General features: G+C 47.9%; 1 protein-coding gene across 3 annotated transcripts in view; it reads right to left on the bottom strand.

The window, feature by feature from the left end:
* CTPS2 (CTP synthase 2) overlaps nt 1-23,917 on the bottom strand; it is a 125,886-nt gene that overhangs the window by 88,644 nt on the left and 13,325 nt on the right. For 2 of the 3 annotated variants that reach the window (XM_062183898.1, XM_062183896.1), the window contains exons 3-8: nt 22,854-23,024; nt 20,489-20,589; nt 7,789-7,905; nt 7,560-7,643; nt 6,619-6,699; nt 1,087-1,238 (exon numbers count right to left, since the gene is read on the bottom strand). In XM_062183898.1, the coding sequence (XP_062039882.1) occupies nt 1,087-1,238; nt 6,619-6,699; nt 7,560-7,643; nt 7,789-7,905; nt 20,489-20,589; nt 22,854-23,024 (706 nt within the window). The remainder of the gene's footprint in view (nt 1-1,086; nt 1,239-6,618; nt 6,700-7,559; nt 7,644-7,788; nt 7,906-20,488; nt 20,590-22,853; nt 23,025-23,917) is intronic. The other variant, XM_062183899.1, reaches the window with a different exon arrangement.

The following is a 23,917-nucleotide window of genomic DNA, read 5'->3' as shown; positions in this document are numbered from 1 at the left end:
ATGACTGATTCCTCCGGCACACCAGAGGGCGGGGCTTAATTGTATTGTCACTCACAAGAGCACCTCAGTTCAGGAGCTGCCCTTTATGCCTGATCCCATTCGCCCCAGAAAGTTGAAGCGAAAGGGCAAGGGATTGTCAGTCGGGTTAGTCATCTACCAAAGGCAGGGATTCCGTCAAATCATTTTAATGACTGTTATCAACATCGACAGCCAATCCCTAGTGCCCAGCTCCACATGAAGGCTTTATATATTTTGTGCCCTAATTACCACAAGGTGGGTCCTGGTATCCCCTGTGATATCAGGATGGGAGAGTAAGTCCAGTGAGGTGAAGCAATCCACGCAGACTCATGTGGCTTTAAGAGCGACAGCCAAAGTCTGAATCCAGAACTCACAGCCGCGGGAGGCATTGCTGGTATAGTGGTGAGCACAGCTGCCGGCCAGAACCTACATCGCTGTCTGCTGCACCCACTACCCGTGCCCTGAGCCACACAAGCAGCAGCCTATGAGCTTGTGGAGTCAAGCCTCAGTGGCACTTAGTAAAGAACACAGGGGACAGGGATTCAATTTCCACACAACTTCAACTTAGACAAACTGCTTAAACCAATATGGTTAGCTCAGGGCTAAAAGCTACCAGCAGTTTTAATAATGATACTGAATAGTAATAAGGACAGGATGGAACAACAGCACAGCTGACACTTGCCATTCAAAAGGATGTTCTTTAGGAAATTTAGCTGAATGTCAAAAACAAACATGATAAAGCAAACACTTGCAACATTTAAAACTGCTGAAAACACCCAGAAACTAAGAAATTAATAAAATCTTTCCAAATTTTAAAAAGTTTCTTCCAGAACTCAAAAAACTTCAATTTCCTTTGGTTTAAGTATAGTAAAATCAAAGACTTCCAACATCTTTAAAAAATGCAGCAAAACTCCATAACAATGCGATGTGGCTTTAGCTATAAGACCAAAACATGTACATACAGAATGCCCAGTATGACATCCTTACTCATTGAAATAGGTCTTAGCTTAGTCCCACACCCAAGCCCAAGAAGTAGTAAAGATTACATCAGTAATTCCTGGCATGTACCTGTCAGCCATATTTCTCCATTTGAAAAGCAAATGACTTGCAGAATCTCCAATGGGCAGGTTCAATCTCTCTTTAAAATATTTGACAATGCCTTGTCCCTCCAGAAGCACAGGCACTCGGTATGTAGAAGAAACATCATGGATGCAGATGACCTGATCAGTGATGATAGAACACCACACTTACATGGGTCAATTCAAATATTACTCACCAAGGAAAGAAATCTCAAAAGACAGTGGCAGTTTATACTGTTTCAAGAAAACCAATGAAACCCAGTAACCCAAACAAGAATCAGAATTAAAATCTGGTTAGGTTCAGTATGGAACTCTTTTAATTCATTCTTCTGCTGCTGGAGCCATGGATGTGGTGGTATCATAAAAAATATATACAATCACCCCTTGGTCCTCATGGGGGATTGGGTTCCAGGACCCACTTTAACGTCCTCTAACCATGGATACCAAAATCTGAAGATGCTCAAGTCTCTTATACAAAATGGCACAGTATTTGCATCTAAGTTAGGCACATCCTCCTGTATAATTTTTAAATCATCTCTAGATTACTTATCATACCTAACACAATATAAATGCCATGTAAGTAGATGTTCCACTATATTGTTTGGGGGATAACGACAATGAAAAAAATCTGAACAAGCTCAGTATGGCTGCAAATTTTAAAAATCTGTTCAAGCCATGGTTGGTGGAATCTACAGATGCTGAACCTGCAGATGCCAAGGGCCAACTGTATAACTGGTCTTGTCCCTAGTTCCTGGAACAGAGCTTCAAAAGCCCTTAAAATTTCCAGAGGGATAAAATTCTCCTTGTTATGCAAATTCAGCAAGTCCAAGTGGTCTGCAGACAGTTTCAGAATGGAGCTGCTCAGTAGAAAAACCAACCAAGAGATTGGAACTTTCAGCCAGCAGATCTGACCTTTGGGAAGGGAATGGGGGCTGGAGTTGAGTTCAAACATATGGCCAATGATTCAATCAATTGTGCCTACATAATAAGATTCCAATAAAAACACTGGAGACTGAGGGGCCAGCGATGTGGCACAGCAGGTTAAACCTCCGCACACGATACTCCCAGAAACCCAGCTGCTCCACCTCCAACCCAGCTCCCTGCTCATGCGCCTGAGAAAGCAGCAGCAGATGGCCCAAGTCCTTGGGCCCCTGTCCCCACATGGGAGACTTGGAGGAAGCCCCTGGCACCTGGCTTCTGTCTGGCACAGCCCTGGCTGTTGTGGCCATCTGGGGAGTGAACCAGGGGATGGAAGAGCACTCTCTCCTCTCTGTAATTCTGCCTTTCAAGTAAATTTAAAAATAAATTTTAAAAAATCTAAAAAAACAAATGCTGGAGACCGAGACTCAGAGGTGCTTGTTGGTGAATATACTGAGATTCCAGGACGGTGGGGAACCCTGATTTAGCAAGGACAAGAGCTCCTGGGCTCAGGACCTTTCTAGATCTTCCCCTCGTGGCTCTTCACTTCAACCCGTTTATGGTGCTTTACTGAGTTTTGAATTATCGAACCTGAGGGGATAATGGGAAATTAGTAGTCAGTTGGCAGAAGCATTGGTGGTCTGAGAGTACTGGAGACTTATGGCGGGGTATAAAGCAGGGGGCTCTCTTGCAAGGGACTGAACCTTTAAGTATGTGGAGTTTGATGTTCTCTAGGGGTAGCTAGTGTCAGAATTGATGCGTGGGATTCCCAGCTGGTGTCAGAAAATTGGTGTTGATACATAGGTGCTTTTTAGAAATATGTGTGTGTGTGTGTGTGTATATATTTTTTCATCTACCTGAAAGGCACAGCAAGAGAGAGAGAGAGAATGTTCCAGCAGCTGCTTCACTCTAAATGCCTGCAAAAGCCAGAGCTGATACAGAGCAAACCTAGAAGCCTAGAACTCCATGCAAGTCTCCGACATGGGTGGCAAGGGCCCATGCACTTGAGCTATCATCCACTGCTCCCCAGGATGTGTTAGCAGCAAGCTGGTTTGAAAGCAGAGTAGCTGGGACTTGAACCTGCAACTGTGATATGAGATGCGGTTGAGAACCAGGCAGTGGATTAAGCTGCTGCCCCACAATGGCTGCCCGCATGGATGCTTTACATCTCAATACCCCAGACATATGGCCCAGTGCACCAAATCCTAAGTCTGAGTTCAAGCAGTAGCAATGGATACATACACCGTGTCTTCTAAGTATTTTCCTTCATTTGTTTGCTGCTGCTACTACAGTCACTTTTGTCTGTGGCCTTGTTCCCTGCTCCCTTCATAGGGGTAAATTTACAAGCACAGGTTGAGCACAGTAAAATTAATTACACCCATTAGAGGAGACGAGCGCCTTCAAATACCAAGTGTTGCGCAGCTGGGCTGTTTTTCACTCTCTCTCTAATGGCCTTTCAATACCCTCCCAAGTATATCCAAGGGGCTACCTGGAGGCGTTTAAGGATCTGCCACATCCTCAATGAATGCCAAGAAATGTCCTGCCAACTCTATGTCCAGCCTTCCCAAGCCCATGGCCAGAGAATTGAGGGTTCTTAAGTTGTTTCAGCATCAGCAGCGTGATCCTCGGACTGCTGTGCCTCGCTGTGCACTCCCCAATGCGATTCAAAGTCCTGACACATCACTAAGACAGGGCTCCATCCGGATTACTAGCTAAAGCTCAATCTCAGAGCCACCTCAAATCCTACAAGTGGAATTCATGCAGTGGGGAGTCATTTGCTCATTTATCCTCCAAGCCAGAGAGAGGTTTATCCTTTTTTTTTTCCAAATATCTTGATAATGGACCCAGAGAGATGCCTGTGACCCTTTTCATGTCCTTCTCAGTGATCCACAAGAGAAGAGCTTCAAATGCAAGTTCACTAGGACTTATGAATATCATAGAACTAAGTGGGAGAATTAACACACATCAAAAAAAAAGTTATGAAAAATGACTAATGAACTACCCCAAGGACTGATGGGAATGTACATTCTTCAGAATCCATAGTCATATAGACTACAGGTTCTGTGTGGTCTAAACTTGGGAAAACAGCTTCAGTTCTCAGAGTTCGCAGCACTCCAACTCAAAAATCTTTGTCCTCCTATATCAGAAACTGAGTTAATTTGCTTAATTAACAAAGTTTGGGGCCAGTGTAGTGGTGCAGTGGGTTAAGCTGTGGCCTGCAATGCTGGCATCCCATATAAACACCGGCTTGAATCCCAGCTACTCCACTTCTGATCCAGCTCCCTGTTAAAGCGCCTGGGAAAAGCAGCAGACGATGGCCCCAAGTGCTTGAGACCCAGATGAAGCTCCTGGCTTCGGCCTGACCTGAACCGACCTGCTCTGACCCAGCCCTAGCTGTTGTAGCCATCTGGACAGTGAACCAGTAGATAGAAGATTTCTCTCTGTCTCTCCTCCTCCTCCTCCTCCTCCTCCTCCTCCTTCTCTCTGTCTCTCTAACTCTGCCTTTCAAATAAATAAATTTTTTAAGAACTAAACAAACTTCTATTCACCAACAGAAAGACTACACATTTTTAGAAAACCAAAATGGCATGACAACACACAAATACAGGAAAATCCTTCAATCTGCTGTCACAGTTCTCAAAGTAGTTCAGACTTAGCACTGACTGAAGGGCAGGCATGGGGCAAGGGGTTCTGATCAGCCTCCTGAGCCACAGACATCCCAGAGAGCCATGAGCCACCGTGAAGAAACACAAGGTTTCTGCAACCCTTACCCTTTTCCTGAGTGCTACTCAAATCACTTGTAAACGACAGCCAACCCCAATTCCTTGTGCCCAGCCTTACTGGGAACAAGGGAGAGAGAAGGCAAAAGGAAAGCAAAGCTAACTAACTGAATACCCAGACAGAGGTCCTGCATACCAGGGGACCTGAGCCCAAATCCCAGTAATGTTTCTGTAACAATGAATTGCTTCCTGAGGCCATGGAAGCAATCAGAAGATAGTGCAGGGCGGGCCTTTGGTGCAATGGTGAACATGGCACTGGGGATGCTGGCATCCCATATCCAGATGTATGCATTTGAGTCTTGGCTCTGCTTCCAATTCCAGCTTGCTGCTAATGTGCACCCTGGGAGGCAGCAGATGATGGCTTAAGTGCTTGAGTTCCTGGCCAGCCCTGGCTGTTGCAGTCATTAGGAGGATTAACTGAACCATGCAAAAACTCTGTGTGTGTGTGTGTGTGTCTCTGCCTTTCAATGAAAATAGATGCTTTTTAAAATTTTTTTAAAAGAAAAGATAGTGCAAATGTCAGTGTACCCATATGGCTTGAGTGAGTTTAGATATAACAGGTACACAAGAAATGAATGCAAGCAATAGAAAATCCTGTATAAAGAGAAGATAAAGTCTTTAAAAAAAAAAAAGGTGAGGGGTGGCAACATTGTGGCACAGCAGATTAAGCTGCAGCCTACAATACCAGCATGCTATATGCATATCAGTTGGAGACCTGGCTGCTCCACTTCTGAGCCAGCTCACTGTTATTGTGCCTGGGAAAGCAGCAGCAGATGATCCAAGTGCTTGGGCCCCCGCCACCCATGTGGGAGACCCAGATGGAATTCCAGACTCCTGGCTTCAGCCTGGCCCAGTTCCAGCCATTGTAGCCATTTGGGGAGTGAACCAGCAGATGGAAGATGTGTGTCTCTCTGCCTCTCTCTGTAACTCTGCCTTCCAAATAAATAAATAAATAATTTTACAGAGAGACAGACAATAAGGCAGCTTCATGTGGTTTTCTCTCTAGTAATTTGACTATGAGTTAAAAAGCCTACTCTGGCATTGTGCATATAAGGGAAGGAGTAATCATGCAAAGAAACCAGCATCCTATCTAAAGAATCCAGAGTCTCAGGGGCCAGCACTGTGGCGTAGCGGGTAAAGCCTCCACTTGTGGCTCCAGCATCTCATTTGGGTGTCAGTTCGTATCCCACCTGCTCCCCTTCCAATCCAGCTCTCTGCTGTGGCCTGGGGAAGCAGTAGCAGATGGCCCAAGTCCTTGGGCCCCTGCACCCATGTGGGAGACCCAGAAAAAGCTCCTGGCTCCTGGGTTTGGATTGGCGCAGCTCCGGCCATTGAGGCCATCTAGAGAGTGAACCAGCGGATGGAAGACCTCTTTCTCTGTCTCTCTGCCTCTCCTTCTCTGTGTGTGTGTAACTGTGACTTTCAAGTAAAATAAATAAATCTTTTTTTTTTTTTTGACAGGCAGAGTAGATAGTGAGAGAGAGAGAGAAAGGTCTTCCTTTTTGCCGCTGGTTCACCCTCCAATGGCCGCTGCGGCCAGTGCATCATGCTGATCCGAAGCCAGGAGCCAGGTGCTTCTCCTGGTCTCCCATGCGGGTGCAGGGCCCAAGCACTTGGGCCATCCTCCACTGCACTCCCTGGCCACAGCAGAGAGCTGGCCTGGAAGAGGGGCAACCAGGATAGAATCCGCTGCCCAGACCGGTACTAGAACCCGGTGTGCCGGCGCCGCAAGGCGGAGGATTAGCCTGTTAAGCCACAGCACCGGCCAAAATAAATAAATCTTAAAAAAAAACCAATCAAATCTCCTAAAGAGCAGCACCAACCTGTTCGGGCTTCACGTGACAAAACATAGAAATCTTCTCCTTTACTGGCATCTCAATGGGCGTTGAACTTCGGCAGACGATCTGTCAAAGCCAGTTTTGCACAGGTCAGCGAGCAGGCACCAGGCTGCTCAAGTGGCCATTTGTTTTCAGAAAGACGCTATATTCATTTCTTTTTACTACGAGAATCTTGTCCAAGTACGTGCTTGTTCACTCTGGGCATTCTGCTGGACTCTCAGAAACGGGGCTGAGCAACTATAATCAAACTCAATGCAAATGTACCAGTAAGAACTCAAAATGTCAAGCTGTCTCTGGTGAAGAGGCAAGCTCACAAGTGTCACTTTGTTAAACACAAGAAAAGAGCTAGCATAGGGGTTGACAAATAGTTTCTCTACAAAGCCAAGTGGGAAACAGTCCAGGTTTGCGAGGCATGCAGTCACTGCCCAGATACTCAACAGTGCTACTGCAGTGCGAAAGCAGCTATAGACAAATAGGTGTGACTGTGTGCCAATAAAATTTTATTTCCAAAATCAGGCAGCTGACCCCTGGTCTAGCAATTGGCAATAAGTGGATAACATGCTACAAGGCATCTAACTGTGTAGACTAAAAAGAGAGCAATGACAGCCCACCCTAGCAGGATCACGGGAAAATCCCAAGGCTCCATGTTCACTCTAAAGAATCCAGAACCACATAAATGACAGGACCTCACACTTGCCCAGCTGTCAACGTGGCCAATCCAATGAGAGCCTGGGGAGGAACAGATGGCCAATTTATGCACCAGTTGGGATAAAGATAAGCCTTTCCTGGCTCCCAAACACAAAAGGCTCATTGTCATAGGAACCATTTAAGAGCCACAAAGGGTTCAAACAATGTTATAGACCAACAAGGGAAGTTTCTCCTCCTAGAGACCTCAGGGGTGAACTTACCCACTGGGTTTAACTCACCAGATCCGGAGACAGGCCTAACCCCCTCAGTGCGCGGACACTGTTCTGGGTGGGTTTGGTTTTTTGTTCTCCAGTAGCACTGGGCTAAAAAGAAAAGGGTCTCTTTCAGTACAGCCAGCTCTTCTGGATAACCGTGCCCCCCACCCCCCCAGTTTCAAATGGGGACACGCAGAATATCACAGGCAAACAGAACAAAGTTGCCATCCACATACTTATCCGGAAAGCCCACCTGAGGGACAAGGCTAACATGGATATTACAGAAATTCTCTCTTTTTGCTTTAAACTGGAATTGTCTGAATGCTTCCACAAATGGCATTCCTTCAATGTCTCCAATGGTACCTCCCAGCTATGAATGGAAAACAAAAAAGACACAAGTGACCAAACAGCTTCCATGGTAAACAAACTAACAGAAAAATTCTTAATGAATCAACTATAAGAACTAAAGACTGATGCTTGCACAGGAAGAGAAGTATACTCAAAATCACTGAATTATACACTGGAAATTGGTCAAATTTATGATCTATAAATTAAACTTCGATGAAACTGTTAAAAATGAAAAAATATATATTGTACATTTAAGAGGGTGATGAGGTAAAGACAAGAGACAATGGTGACTAGAAAGTGAAATAAGAAGGCGGGAGCGGGCTGGCATGTGGCATAGCAGGTAAAGCTGCCACCTGCAGTGCCGGCATCCCATATGGGCACCGCTTCAAGTCCCAGCTGCTCCACTTCCAATCCAGCTCTCTGCTATGGCCTGGGAAAGCAGTAGAAGATGGCCCAAGTCCTTGGGCCCCTGCACCTGCCTGGGAGACCAAGAAGAAGCTCCTGGCTTCAGATCGGTACAGCTCCGGCCATTGCAGCCATCTAAGGAGTAAACCAGCGTATGGAAGACCTCTCTCTCTCTGCCTCTGCCTCCTCTCTCTGTGTAACTCTAACTTTCAAATAAATAAATAAATCTTTAAAAAAAAGACTATTCATTTTATCCAGTATCCTTCTGGAAAACATTTCAAGTTTTAAATGAACTTCTAATATATAAAACAAAATTACCATGCACAAATTGCAGATCAAAATACAACACTCTGTTCCTGTTTTCTGACACTTATAAAACCCAATCGATACAAACTACATAAAAAAGAGAAAACACTTTCACTCATCCTTGGTACAAGAGAACAGCACAATGGCACAGGTCCCGGGGCACAGGAGCTGTGCCGGGGGAGGGGGAAGGGAAAGGGAAAGGTTCGACCCGTGGTTACCCACAATCTACTGAAGTATGTATATGATATGCATGCATGGAATTTAGGAAAGGTAACAGACCCTTTGTGCATTTGTATTACTTGTGAACCAGAAAGCAAGTGTGTGAGAAAGGTTACTTACTAACAGTGGTTTCTGACTGTGCTACATCTCATGTCCGCAAAGGAACAGAAAATGACTCCACAGAACACACCGCTACATGTGGACCACAGAATGCGAGACACCAGGTCAGTACAATTCCTCTGCTAGCCTACGGTGTCTGGGGAGTAATTTCACAAGTTGCATCCTTCCAGGACTTCCGGTATTTTGAACTCTGCTTAGCTTGTGTGTCTCCCTGTTTTCTAGCAGCAGGGCGCTGTGGACAGACAGGATGACTTGACCACACCCAATAAAGCCTCCTGTGCACCCACAGTGGGGCAGATTCCTCGGCATGGGGTTTCCTAGGTCACAAAGGCTGCAGGGTTTGAGTTCATGCCACTCTGCGTGGAGCCGGGTCAGAAGGCGCAGGTGAGCTACAGAGGTGCATGTCTACCAGGAGGAAGGCTGGTACGGAATTCTCCCTCTGGTGCTCAAAGCATCCAAGTGCCATATGGAGAGTGTGCTCAGGACCGGTTCCTGGCCAGGGTGCCAGTCACCTGTAAGTGCCGTGCGCACCCCACACAGGCTGAGCCAGTAGGAGCAGAGAGCAGCCCTGGCTGGGAGTCAAATTGCGTCCACAACCTTGTTTGCAGTGATTTCCTTGAGAGCCTTCTCTCCTGGCAGAGGCTTACACCAGCAGGAGAAAACCAAACCAAGCCCGCTACGTGCGATGCGCTATGGTCCCCATGACCCCGTGTGCCCAAGCCCGCCTGCCCCTCTGTTCAATCCGCTGCTCGCCCCCGTGTGGGCGATGCGCTGCCGGGCCTCCACTTAGGCTGCGTCCACTGACGCTGCCCTTTCCCACGAAGGTCACAGGTCCCAAGTGGCATGGCTTAAACAAAAGGGCTATCACTAGGTCCCTAGCGACCGGAAGGGGTACAGGAGGGAGGAGCTGACACAAGCCGGGTCACAGCGCGCCCACAAGAAAGAACGCCAGGAGCAGAAAAGGCCCGGATTACCGAGCCAACGGCAAGCTGTGCTCAGGAGCCTGCGTCTTCTCACAGACGGGCCCCTGACTTGCCCCAGGGAGACAGGACTCCCCTGCGCACTCGGGGGTGACTTGAGCTCTGCGGCTGAGCAGACCCCACGTGATTATTCCTTATAAAGGGCCAGCGTCAATTCAAAGAACAGATGCTAGATTGATACATAATGATAAATGCGTTTTCTCGGGTTTCTTTTGAGGCAAACTGCCTTCTGACAAACACTTGCACAGATGGCCTGTCACTGTCCCCTGGCCCGGTATAGCCCAGAGACTGTTTTTGGTAGGAGCTAAGAGAGAAGCCAGTGGTCACCTAGGCCCACTCTACCCAGCGCCCCAGAATGCATGGAACACAATATACACAGGGCCTGCCCAGGGCATTCCCCAGGGGCCCCAGGCACATATCACTGGACAGTGGGCCACACAGCACTGCCTTAGGTGCTGGCGCCTGTCCCCCCCTCCCCTGGCGCACAGAGGAGCCCGGCTGGCCTCCAACCGGGAGCAGGAGGTCTTTTCTAGTTTCAGCTGCTCTTTTTTTTTTTTTTTTTTTTTTGACAGGCAGAGTGGACAGTGAGAGAGGGAGACAGAGAGAAAGGTCTTCCTTTTTGCCGTTGGTTCACCCTCCAATGGCCGCTGCGGCCGGCGCATCGCGCTGATCCAAAGCCAGGAGCCAGGTGCTTCTCCTGGTCTCCCATGCGGGTGCAGGGCCCAAGTACTTGGGCCATCCTCCACTGCCTTCCTGGGCCATAGCAGAGAGCTGGACTGGAAGAGGGGCATCTGGGACAGAATCCGGCACCCCGACCGGGACTAGAACCTGGGGTGCCGGCGCCGCAAGGCGGAGAATTAGCCTGTTAAGCCACGGCGCCGGCCCCAACATCTACTCTTAACCCTGCCCTTTCTTCCCAGTGCTCTTGAGCTTTGAAGCCCCTGTCCTTGACATCTTGGATGACTCAATAACTGCGCAGACTTCAAGTGTCCCACGCTGCACTGAGGTCCCCCACCCCCAGGGCCTGGTTCTCTCAGTACTTCCTCGTGTCAGCATATCATCTCTTCCCACCACCGGTTCAAGGTCGGAGACCCCCCAAACACGCTCTCCTCCTCACGCAGCCCAGGCCCAGAGCCGTACCTCCCAAGCTCTTGCAAATCTCTCCGCTACTGTCTCATTCCAGGGCTGCTGCTCTCTGTCCACAGACAGCCTCAGCTTCTGCAGGCACCACTGCAATCATCTCAACCAAGAGCCTCCAAATTCTGGCCCAGGGCGTTTTATTTGTTTCATGATTACTTGTTTATTCGCATTTCTATTTAAAAGGCAGGGGAGACAGAGAGACTTCGCGTTCTTCTATCTACTAGTTCACTCCCCAAGTGTGGGATGGGGCTCTTGCGTGAGTCCCTAATTGCAGCGGCACCCTGCTCTGTGCTTCAGCCCCACGGGGCTTTCAGGCCCTCTGATGCGCCACACTCTGCCTTCCTGCCTTCCCTCCTGCTTCATCTACATCTGTCTCTCCCTGTCCTCCGGAGCGGGTGGGTCCTCTCCACAAAGACTGCCCCAACCCCTCCCCTACGGCAGCCTGCATCCCTCCATCACAGCACCTGTCTGTGCCCTTGCTAGCAACTCAGCACAAGCGGTCACTATCTCGTCTGTGCCCATCTCCTGTCTCTCTGCGCCACTCGCCCATAAGTCCCATGAGGCCACAAGCCCTACACACAGCATTTGAGGTTTAAGTTAGTGATCAAGAAAGGACAGAGAGGTCCGGAAGTTCAATATAAGCCCTAGGTGACAGTGTACTAAGTCTCAGGATCACCTTGCTATGCACAAAATTATTCTTCACACTCACTTTAATTCAGATAGCAAAACATTAAAGTTCAAGGTTCCTGGGCATGGAATAAGTAGAAATAAGTGATTTTTCTGTAAGAAAGACAAAAACTATGAAACTATAAGAAGCAAAAACATGGGGCCAGTGCAGTGGCATGGTAGGTTAAGTCTCCACCTGCGGCACCAGCATCCCATATGGGTGCCAGTTTGAGACCTGGCTGCTCTACTTCCATCCAACTCTCTGCTATGGCCTGGGAAAGCAGTAGAAGATGGCCCAGGTCCTTGGGCCCCTACACCTGTGTGGGAGACCCGGAAGAAGCTCCTGGGTCCTGGCTTCAGATCAGCACAGCTCAGGCCATTATGGCCATTTGAGGATGAACCAGCAGATCGGAGTCCTTTCTCTCTCTCCCCCTCTCTGTAACTCTGCCTCTCAAATAAATCTTAAGTCTTAAAAAAAAAAAAAAGCAAAAATGTATCACATGCAGTGGGGAATTTGGAGAGGGTGGAGGTAAAAGCTCTCAGTAACTACAATGCGCCAGAATCTAATGGGAAAAAATCCTTTTTTTAAGGGAGAAAACAAGCTGCATTTAAACTAAGCCAGTGGGAGTCAACGGCGAATTCAGAAAGGAGGCCAACTTTAAACATTGTCCGCTTCTGCCCTCACATGGCAAAAAGTGGTACTGCAGTCTCTCGGTCCATTTAGAATCTCCCTTTCCCATACCTCTGGGTCACCATTACCATTATGTTCACAATCTTTGAGTTGCCCACCTCCCCATTTCCAGCCTTGTCAATGGTTTTGCTTTTCGTGGCTTCAGTTATCCATGATCAATCACAGTCCAAAATTATTAAATAAAAAATTCCATAAATAATTCATAAGTTTTCAATAACTTTTATTATGCTATATTATACTTATTCCATTTTTTATTAATCTTTTACTTTTTAATTTTTTTAAAAGATTTTATTTGTTTACTTGAAAGCATGTAGGGCTCAGTACTACCGCAGTTTTCAGACCTCCTGGAATTCTTTGAAAACATCACCGTCTCTCACCTCAGATATGGAGGGACATCCAATTAAAAGCTGAAGTAGGGCCGGCGCCATGGCTCAGTAGGCTAATCCTCCGCCTTGCGGCGCCGGCACACCGGGTTCTAGTCCCGGTCGGGGCACCGATCCTGTCCCGGTTGCCCCTCTTCCAGGCCAGCTCTCTGCTGTGGCCAGGGAGTGCAGTGGAGGATGGCCCAAGTTCTGGGGTCCTGCACCCCATGGGAGACCAGGAGAAGCACCTGGCTCCTGCCATCGGAACGGCGCGGTGCGCCAGCCGCAGCGCGCCTACCGCGGCGGCCATTGGAGGGTGAACCAACGGCAAAAGGAAGACCTTTCTCTCTGTCTCTCTCTCACTGTCCACTCTGCCTGTAAAAAAATAATAATAATAATAATAGGCAGGTGCCGTGGCTCAATAGGCTAATCCTCCGCCTTACGGCGCCAGCACACCGGGTTCTAGTCCCGGTCGGGGCACTGGATTCTGTCCCGGTTGCCCCTCTTCCAGGCCAGCTCTCTGCTGTGGCCAGGGAGTGCAGTGGAGGATGGCCCAAGTGCTTGGGCCCTGCACCCCATGGGAGACCAGGAGAAGCACCTGGCTCCTGCCATCGGATCAGCGCGGTGCGCCGGCCGCAGCGCGCCTACCGCGGCGGCCATTGGAGGGTGAACCAACGGCAAAAAGGAAGACCTTTCTCTCTCTCTCTCTCACTATCCACTCTGCCTGTCAAAAAAAAAAAAAAAAAAAGCTGAAGTAGCACGCCAGCACCATGGCTTAACAGGCTAATCCTCCTCCTTGCGGCGCCGGCACACGGGTTCTAGTCCCGGTCGGGGTGCCGGATTCTATCCCGGTTGCCCCTCTTCCAGGCCAGCTCTCTGCTATGGCCCGGGAAGGCAGTGGAGGATGGCCCAAGTGCTTGGGCCCTGCACCCCATGGGAGACCAGGAGAAGCTCCTGGCTCCTGGCTTCGGATCAGCGCGATGCGCCGGCCGCAGTGGCCATTGGAGGGTAAACCAACGGCAAAAAGGAAGACCTTTCTCTCTGTCTCTCTCTCTCACTATCCATTCTGCCTGTCCAAAAAAAAAAAAAAAAAAAAAGCTGAAGTAGCAGCAAACTTATGAGACATGAAAAGTTGGCTTTCGGGGCCAGCACCATAGAATAGAAGGCTAAACTGCCACCTGTGACTCCAGCATCCCCTACGACCACCGGTTCATGTCCCAGCTGCTCCACTTGTGATCCAGCTCCCTGCTAATGCACCTAGGAAACCAGCAGCAGCAGACCTGCTTCAGCCTGGCCCAGCACAGGCTGTTTGCAGCCATCTGGGGAATGAGCCAGTGATGGAAGGTCTCCCCCACTCACTTTCTCTGCCTTTCAAATAAATAAATCTTTTTGTAAAAAGTTGGTTTTGCCATTAATGAAGACTCTTCTTTCTTAGGAAAAAAAAATTTAAGCCAGCTATAAATTATTTCAAGTATCTGCTTAAATGACCTGTCCTAAAATGAATAATGCCTGTGAGTGCCACAGGGGACGTGTCCACAGCTCCTATATGCTTACAACTACCAATCTGATTTGGCAGTCCTGCTAAAGCTTAAAGGATGCGCAGACGCAACTGCTGAAGCCAACTTCCAGAGAGCCCGAGAGGATGACCGAGCTAGCATCCAACAAGCCAACGGAACACCCCTCCCCACACCCTGAACAGCTGTCATCAGGGCGAGCACACAGTACGCTCACCGGTGGTTGTTTAGCCACACACGTCAATTCAAGCGCACAATAATTAACAAATAAGAAGAAAGGAAGAGGGAACCCAAAGGCCCATGTACTAAAGGCGTGGTTCCCCAAGTCTTCCGTCAATGGCTAACGGATTGACGTCAGCAGTCAATGGATTAGTGGTGGAAAATTACTCCAATTCTGGTGTCTGAAGGTGGGGAAGTGCAAGTGAGTACAGTGAGGTAGGTGACTGGGGTGGGATCACGGCGGCTTCCTAAGGCGAGACCACAGGGTCACAGTGGTGCTGCTCCCTGTCCCTCTGCCTCCCACCCCCGTCCCACCACCTACCTCGCTCATCAGATGGCCAGACCAGATGGAAGCAAGCCTCCTTCCTTCCCAAGAGCCTGTGTTAGGTACTACGTTCTAGTAACGAAAAGCAGACTAACACCGACAGTCAGCTGCACTGGCACCAGAATGAAGCTTACAACTTCTGTTCAAAACAGTAGCTAGCAAAGCTGGGAACATAATAAAGTGCTAAGAAATCTCATCTCAAGGTCAAATTGGGCTTGTACTTAATTTTAATGAAGTCAAAGGGCATCCCTAGTACATTCAAAAATATATTTCCTCCTTTTTGTGGTTATTAAAAATGTAAATTTTTTCAGACAGTAGAATCAGAGAATAAAAGGCAAAAACATTCATATACATGACCATTTGGAACTTACCCTGTGATTAAGGTTAATATTTTTACCAAAAGGCTATTTTTTTACCTTCAACAACTAAAAGAAAGGGGGAAAAAAAATCTTCTCAAAATGTTATAAACATTTTGAGCTTTAGAAAATGAGTCATTACTTTTAGGCCAGAAACCAATTCCTCTTCCAGGAAAATGGACATATTTTGGAAGCCCTAACTTTTTTCTTTTTCTTTTTTTTTTTTTGACAGGCAGAGTGGATAGTGAGAGAGACAGAGAGAAAGGTCTTCCTTTTTGCCGTTGGTTCACCCTCCAATGGCCACTGCGGCCGGTGCACCGCGCTGATCCGAAGCCAGGAGCCAGGTGCTTCTCCTGGTCTCCCATGCGGGTGCAGGGCCCAAGCACTTGGGCCATCCTCCACTGCCTTCTCGGGCCACAGCAGAGAGCTAGCCTGGAAGAGGGGCAACCGGGATAGAATCCGGCGCCCCAACCGGGACTAGAACCCAGTGTGCTGGCGCCGCAAGGCGGAGGATTAGCCAGTTGAGCCACGGCGCCGGCCGGAAGCCTTAACTTCTGTTGCTCAAACGGAAAGGACTGAGTGAGAAAAACAGTGAAAGTACTAGCCCAGTACAAACCAGTAAAAATATAACGTGAGGGGCCAGTGCCGTGGTGCAGGTTAATCCTCTGCCTGCAGCGCCAAAATCCCATATGGGCGCTGGTTCTAGTCCCGGCTGCTCCACTTCCAATCCAGCTCTCTGCTATGGACTGGGAAAGCAGAAGATGGCCCAAGTGCTTGGGCCCCTGCACCTGAATGGGAGACCGGGAGGAAGCTCCTGGCTCCTGGCTTCAGATCGGTGCAGCTCCAGCCATTGTGGCTATTAGGGGAGTGAACTAGCGGAAGGAAGACCTTGCTCTCTGTCTCTCCCTCTCACTGTCTGTAACTCTACCTCTCAAATAAATAAATAAAATCTTTAAAAAAAGAGAGAGAGAGAGATAACCTGGAAAAAAATTAATAATCCATTCCCCCACTTCAACGTGGCCAGCGGCTACCATACTGGACAAGACAGCACCAAACAACAAAAAACCAGCATAAACCAAAGGGAAGATGGCTGGTCCTACCCTCAGCAGAGTTTGAAATAAGCCACTCTTGAGCTGAACTTTAAGACACTGAAACGGCTAAATGGTATCTTCAAGTTGGCATTAACAATATTTTTAAAAATCAAGATAATGGGGGGGGGGGCGCGTGGATGTTTAGTCTAGTGGTTAAAACGTCTTTTCCTTGCATCAGAGTATCTGGATTCAATACCTGGTTTCAACTCCTCTGGTTCCAGCTTCCTGCTAATGCAATCTCTGGGAGGCAGCAGTGATGGCTCAAGTAATTGGGTTTCTGCCACTCACCTGGAGATCTGGATTCAGTCCCTGGCTCCTGGCTTTAACCTAAGCTCAGCCCTGGCTGTTATAGGCACTTAGGGAGTAAACCCAGTGGTTACGAGTATGTGCTCTCTGCCTCTGTAACAATTTTTTTCAAAGATGTGTTTATTTGAAAAGCAGAATTACAGAGACTGGGAGAGGTCTTCCTTCTGTCCACTGGTTCATTCTCCAAAAATGGCCTGAACAGCCAATGCCGGGCCGGGCCAGGCCAAAGCCAGGAGAGAAGAACTCCATCCAGGTCTCCTATGTGGGTGGCAGGGGCCCAAGCTCGAGTCATCTTCCCCTGCATTCCCAAGTGCATTAGCAGGGAGCTGCATTGGAAGTGGAGCAGCCACAACTTGAACCGGCACCTATATGGGATACTAGCATCACAGGTAGGAGCTTAACCCATTGCACCACACCATCAGCCCCCCAAAAAACAATTTATTTTTGGTAAATTTTAAATCAAAAATAATGTACACTCTTTTTGTTAAAAGTCAAATTGTACAGAAAGGTTAAATTTTACAATAAGAAAGCAAGAGCCCTTGCCTTGTCTCTTCCCTCTTCCATATGCCAAATCCCCAGAAACCACCTGACATTGTTTGCCATTTCTTCTGGTAGTTATCATATCTCTGAGTACCATCCAACTCTGGCCTCTTGACTTCAGCATTTTAGACACCCTGTCAAGAATACAAGTTGGTTTCCCACTGTGCCAGATGAAGATACAGCTGTCTAGTGCCCCATCCCCAAACCCCAATTGTGGCCACGAGTTCTGCTATAGGTTACTTCCTAACCTTGAGACACTTTCGATTTCTATGCTGCCAACCACTAGGCTCTGTCGCCATCTTGGTGTAAAATGAGGCTCTTGTCCTCCTGCCTCCAGCACTGCTCCGTGCCCTCCACCTCACCAATCTTATCTGTAAAGCCGATGCCATTTCCATCTGGTTCCCTACTTTTAAAGCCGCCTTTTGCTGCGTGCTGGAGATTGGTTCTACAATCTGAAAATCCATCAGGAAAGGGACTGTGTGAGTTTCCTCCAGCGCAGAGTCAAGCTGAACACCGAGTCCACACCTGTTCTTGCATGGCTGCTATCCTTCCTGGCGCTCGGACCTGCCTTTCTTCTTTGTTGAACAGTCTTTATCACTGGCTCAAGTTGTTTGCAAACTATTCACTAAATTAGATGTCAAATATTTTTCAAAGGAAGTCAGCCTAGTTATACAAGTGGCTTGTTTGTAAAACTTTATCAAGCCCTCCATCTAGAACGGTGCACTATCCTGTTTGTTATGCTCTAATTACAAAAATTATAAAAGCAGAATTTCTTAAATTATGAAGGAAGAAATACCAAGGGGGAGAAAATTTTGTGTAGCATGTCACATTATACATTGTTGTTTATATTTTTTTTTTGACAGGCAGAGTGGACAGTAGAGAGAGACAGAGAGAAAGGTCTTCCTTTTTGCCGTTGGTTCACCCTCCAATGGCCGCCGCGGTAGGTGCGCTGCGGCCGGCACACCGCGCTGTTCCGATGGCAGGAGCCAGGTGCTTATCCTGGTCTCCCATGGGGTGCAGGGCGCAAGAACTTGGGCCATCCTCCACTGCATTCCCTGGCCACAGCAGAGAGCTGACCTGGAAGAGGGGCAACCGAGACAGCATCGGTGCCCCGACCGGGACTAGAACCCGGTGTGCCGGCGCCACAAGGTGGAGGATTAGCCTATTGAGCTGCGGCGCCGGCCACACTGTTGTTTATATTAACCATACTATTAAAATAATACAAAACACAATTAATATGACAGTATTTATATTGTTAGTGCTACTGTTAAGAGTAGGCAGACAGCTAGATATGAGTGAAGTCCAGATGTCCTGGAAAGTCCCTAGGACTTTTCATATCATAACAGCTCAAAAACTACTGGGTTAGCAAATGTCCCAGAAAAGGCAGCCACAGGGGCCAACGGTGTGGTACAGCAGATTAAGCTGCTGCCTGGGTTGCGTGCATCCCATTCTGGAGTGCCGATTCGAGTCCTGGCTATTCTGCTTCTGATCCAGGTGCCTGCTAATGTGCCTGGAAGGCAGCAGATGATCGTCCAAGTACTCTGCTTCCTGTCACCCATGTGGGAGACTCGGATGCAATCCCTGGCTCCTGGCTTTGGCCTAGCCCACCCCAGGCTGCTGCAAGCATTTGGGAGTGAACCAGCAGATGGAAAATCGATCTGTCTCTCTCTCTCTGGCTCTTGGCTTTGGCCTAGCCCACCCCTGGCTGTTGTAAGTATTTGGGAGTTGAACCAGCAGATGGAAGATTTCTCTCTCTCTCTGTCAAATAAATAATTAAAAATAAAAAACGTAGTCAACACTGCCAGCCATAACATCACCTTAATTAAGCCAAGCTCATTTTGGTATCAATAGCATTGTGGCTGTGGTTATGACCTACCCCCAAAATCTCTCAGAACTAAAAAGCCGTTACTGGGAAAGAAAACAGGTGGCACCCTGCCTTATTCCTAAAACTCTCCTCCCTATCTCATGAGCATTCCCACCCCATCATCACAGAATACAGATGAAAGAGAACCTTCCTCAGACCCCGTGGGCCAATGCTCTCTCGCCCTGAGCGTGTGCACTCTCCCTCTCCGGAGACTGTCCTCGCACTGACAAGAAACTCCGCTTGTTTGCTCCATTCAGCCGTGACACAGCCTACAATGCTTTCTTGTGGTGGCATCAAGAACCTGGCCACACTTCGTGCTGACACTACTAGAAACAAAATGGATTTTCTACACAGCATGAAATCTATCTGCTAACATTTATAATGATAATAGGAAAAGCCAGCATACATGTATTGAGCACTTCCTAAATGCCAGACATTGCCAAGTGCTTTACATTATTGCATTTAACCCTCACGACAACCCTGCCATTTTCATTTTGTTCTTATTACAATATTACATTATTAACATATTGCTACAAATGAGTACATTGAAGCTGTGAGAAGTAATTCACCAAAAGGTATACAGGCATCTTTATACTAAATAATAACATTTGAGCACCTACCATGAGTCTAAACCTTTCTATGCACTAAGTATAGTAACTCTTTAGTCCTTAAAACAGTAAGTTAGGGGCCAGCACTGTGGTGCAGCAGGTTGGGCCACTGCCTGCGACAACAGCATTGGAATCCCAGCTGCTCTGCTTCTGATCCAGCTCCCTGCTAACGTGCCTGAAAAAGCAGTGGAGGATGGCCCAAGTGCTTGGTCCTCTGCACCCATGTGGGAGACCCAGATAAAGTTCCTAGCTTCTGGCTTCAGCCTGACTCAGACCCAGCCCCAGCCATTGTAGCCATTTGGTGAGTGAATCAGCATATGGAATATTTCTCTCTCTGTCTCCCTCTCTCTCACTCTCATTCTAAGTCTACCTTTCAGATAAATAAATCTTTAAAAACAAAGTTAAATATGATTATCCCCATTTAGCAGATGCATAAACTGAGGCACAGAGACGTTAAGTAAACTTGCCCAAAGTCTCCTAGCTGATACTTCATACTTCTACCATCTGACATCCCTTTCTCGCTCTACTTCCAAAACACTTGCAAATACTTCTCAAATAGCATGCCTTAGAATGCATTCTGTGTTGAGAGGCTTGGCAGGGGCTGGGGAAGGACCATCTGTAAGTTCCCCAAGGACAGAGGCTGTGCCCATGGCAGGTCCTTGCAGAGGAGGCCCTACCACTAGCTTTTTTCTGAGTGACTGATCTGTCACTCAAGTCGCTGACTCCTGACTAGCAAGGGCAGGGACCATCTATATCGTTCCCTTGTGGAACCCCACCTCCTAGTCAGTGTCCAGCACCCAGGAGGCTACGTGTATGTATCTGTTGAATGGATGAAGATTAGATGCTTAAAGACCCAGCAGGACATAGTTTATAAAGAAAAATTCCATGCTTGCCTCAATAACACATATCTGGGGCTCTTCCTTATGACCGTCCACAGGCACCTTGGCTTGATTCATAACCCATTCCTGGACAGCATCCGTAATGTGCGGAACAACTGCAGAGAGAAGTCATCATTAGCACAAAAGTGCGCTTCATCTTTCCAAGAAAAGAATGGACTTTGTACCTCCCTGAAAGTCACCGGGCAAATTAGACAAACCACGGTCCTCACGCTACGATCTTCCCTCACTGCGGTCGAGATGAACTAATGTGACGTAGGTTTAGTCATTTAAATGTTTGGCCATAGCTCTTGATACCAACCAGTCACAGAACTCAAGACACAGAAAGCAGAAGTGCCCTGTTTGTTGAAATTATAAAACATCTCTAACATTAACTGAAAACCATGCTGGTAGGGCAGCCCGGATGCTGGACTCCACCAGGCAGAGGCAGGCAGCATGACCCTCCAGGGGAGCCCACCCAACCCGCATCTGGACACAGCACCAGCCACTAGGGAGGGCCACTGGAGGGCACAAACGAGGCCTCTGTGCTACACAGGGGCCCAGCAGGGGGTAGGCAGGCTCTTGGCTGCTAACATCGGCAGAAGAGACCAGAGTGGCACAAATGCCAAGGCACGTGAGACCCAGGAGTCCCTCGGGTGGTGGAGCATGACCAGGCTCGCAGCCACTGAGCTCAGTTGGAGACAGAAGAGTGACATGCCCATGGGCTCCTAGGGACTCACCACAGACCCCTAACTTGATGCATCATGTAGAACGCATGACAGCTGAGATAAAAGAGCTGCTCTGGGGGGAGAAGAAGCCGCCTGCGATTGGTGAATTTGGAACTGCCCACTGTGTATGCACAGTCACAGTGCGGTCTCCATGGGAGCAGCTCAGGGGACCAAGGTCAGGACCCAGCTCTGGTGCCTTGCTCTTCCCTCATCACCAGAATAGGGCAGGTTTGAGGCTGCAACTCTCTCTCAGGTAGGTCCTCCCAAGATCTACACTCAGGGCCAAATAATTCGAAAGCACAGCTGGAGCTGTGAACGAAGCGCACAGCCCAGGCCCAGTTTTAGCTGTAACAGAACTTGTCTCTTGGATCACCAGCTGTCTGACTGCTATGTCTCCTTCTCAGCTGGTTCCAACTTGCAAGTGATTTAAAGGGGGTGGGGAAGCATCACCTTTGCCCACCACATAAGATCGTGTGGATACAACACTCCAGAGCTGTGGGGAGCCAGGGAAGGCTCTGCTCTTCTAAGACAAAATGAATCACTGGAGCCAGCCAGTGCTATGGTGTAACGAGCTAAGCCACTGCCTGCGACATGGGCACCCCATATGGGCATCAGTTTGACTCCCAGGTGCTCCACTTCCAACCCAGCTGTCAGCTAATGGTCACGGGGATGCAGAAGAAGATGGCTCAAGCTCCTGGGCCTCTGCATCCATGTGGGAGACCCGGAGGAAGCTCCTGGCTTCAGTCTGGCCCAGCCCTGGCCATTGTGGCCATTTGGAGAGTGAACCAGTGGATGGATGGAAGATATCCTTCTCTCTCTGTAACTCTGATAAATAATGAAAAAAAAATCTATTAAAAAAAAAGAATCATCCCACCCAGGAAGGGGTGACTAAGAAACTCAGGAGTCCACAGACTTCAGTACAGTCTCCTGTCCATCCCCAGAGCTGGCTGTCTCGAAGAAGAGTTATCATTATCCTTGCATAGGTTTGGAGGAAAAGTGAAAAAAAGACTAAGTTAAAAGACAGACCGAGGGACCGGCATTGTAACATAGCAGGTAAAGCTGCCAATGCCACATCTCATAGGAGCAATAGTTCAAGTCCTGGCTTCTCCACTTCCAATCCAGCTCCCTGATAATGTATCTGGGAAAGCAGCAGATGATGGATCAAGTGCTTGGGCCCCTGCACACACATGAGAGACTCAGGAGGCTCCAGGCTTCTGGCTTCAGCCTGTCCCAACTCTGGCCATTGCAGCCATTTGGAGAGTGAACCAGCAGATGGAATATCTCTGTCTCTCCCTCTCTCTAATTCTGCCTTTCAAATAAATAAATCTTAAAAAAAAGACAAAAAAGCAAAAAAAAATCTGTATTCCAATTAGGAAAGATTATGAAAAAATTATTCTCTGAATTTTCTAAACCAAAAGTTAAGGGCAGGGAGGCAGTGAGGGAGAGGAGCTAAAGAAAACCCTGACATTAATAAAACAGGAAAAAAGACTGCTGAAAAGATAATCAGGAATATGGAGGACACACCTGAGATTTTTGAGGAAAAGAACACAGAGCTTTTCAAAGGATTAAAACTTGTGGCCTGCAGAGACAGAGACATTTTCACTTTAGCTAGCGCCCAGCACACGGGGCTCTGTAATGTCTGTGGGATATAATACCTTGCACTGTTTTCCCCAGGTAGTCACCACGCCTCTCTTTATTGATCACATGCTGATAGATCTTCCCAGTGGTGATGTTGTTGTCTTTATACAGGTTAATATCCAAGAATCTTTCATAATTCCCAAGGTCTAAATCAACTTCCCCACCATCGTTCAAGACAAACACTTCACCTAAGATAAAAAGACAATGTAAAAATTAAAAATTGGCTTCCAGTGAATTAGTTTTCACAGATAGATGTCTATTTATTTATTAGCAAATGACTTTTTTTAAGATTTATTTATTTATTTGAAGGGCAGAGTTACAGAGAGGCAGAAGCAGAGAGAGGGAAGTCTTCCATCTACTGGTTTTCTCCCCTAATGGCTGCAATGGCCAGAGCTGGGCTGACCTAAAGTCAGGAGCCAGAAACTTCTACCAGGTCTCCAATGCAGGTGCAGGGGCCTAGGCTATAGCAGAAAGCTGGATTGGAAGTGGAGCATCCAGGACTTGAGCCAGCACCCATATGGGATGCTGACGCCGCAGATGGAAGCTTAGCCCACTGCGCTACTGCGTCAGCCCCAAACATTTTTTTAAAGAGCTCGTAAGAGGTATTAATAAGCCAGTTTCCATCACTGTCTCCTTATTTTTATGGGGGAAATGTAATGGCTTGATTATATCCATAAAAATGTATCAAAAGGGGCTGGTACTGTGGCATAGCAGGCTAAGCCTCTGTCTGGGGCACTGGCATCCCTATGGGTGCTGGCTCACGTCTCAGCTGCTCCTCTTCAGATTGACCTCTCTGCTATGGCCTGAGAAGGTGGTCGAAGATGGCTTAAGTGCTTGGGCCCCTGCAGCCACGTGGGAGACTCAGAGGAAGCTCCCGGCTCCTGGCTTCAGATTGGCTCAGCTCTGACCGTGTGGCCATTTGGGGAGTGAACCAGTGGATGGAAGACCTGTCTTTCTGTCTCTCCCTCTTTCTCTCCCTCTGTCTGTAATTCTGCCTCTCAAATAAATAAAATCATTAAAAATGCACCAGAAAAATTCTAATATCCTATTATAATATTTTTAAAATCCAAATGAAAGTCTA

This window comes from Lepus europaeus, chromosome X (genome assembly GCF_033115175.1).
Source record: "Lepus europaeus isolate LE1 chromosome X, mLepTim1.pri, whole genome shotgun sequence".
In the NCBI taxonomy this organism is placed as follows: domain Eukaryota; kingdom Metazoa; phylum Chordata; class Mammalia; order Lagomorpha; family Leporidae; genus Lepus; species Lepus europaeus.
Note: the sequence above shows the minus strand (reverse complement) of the source record. Positions and strands in the feature narration are given on the sequence as shown.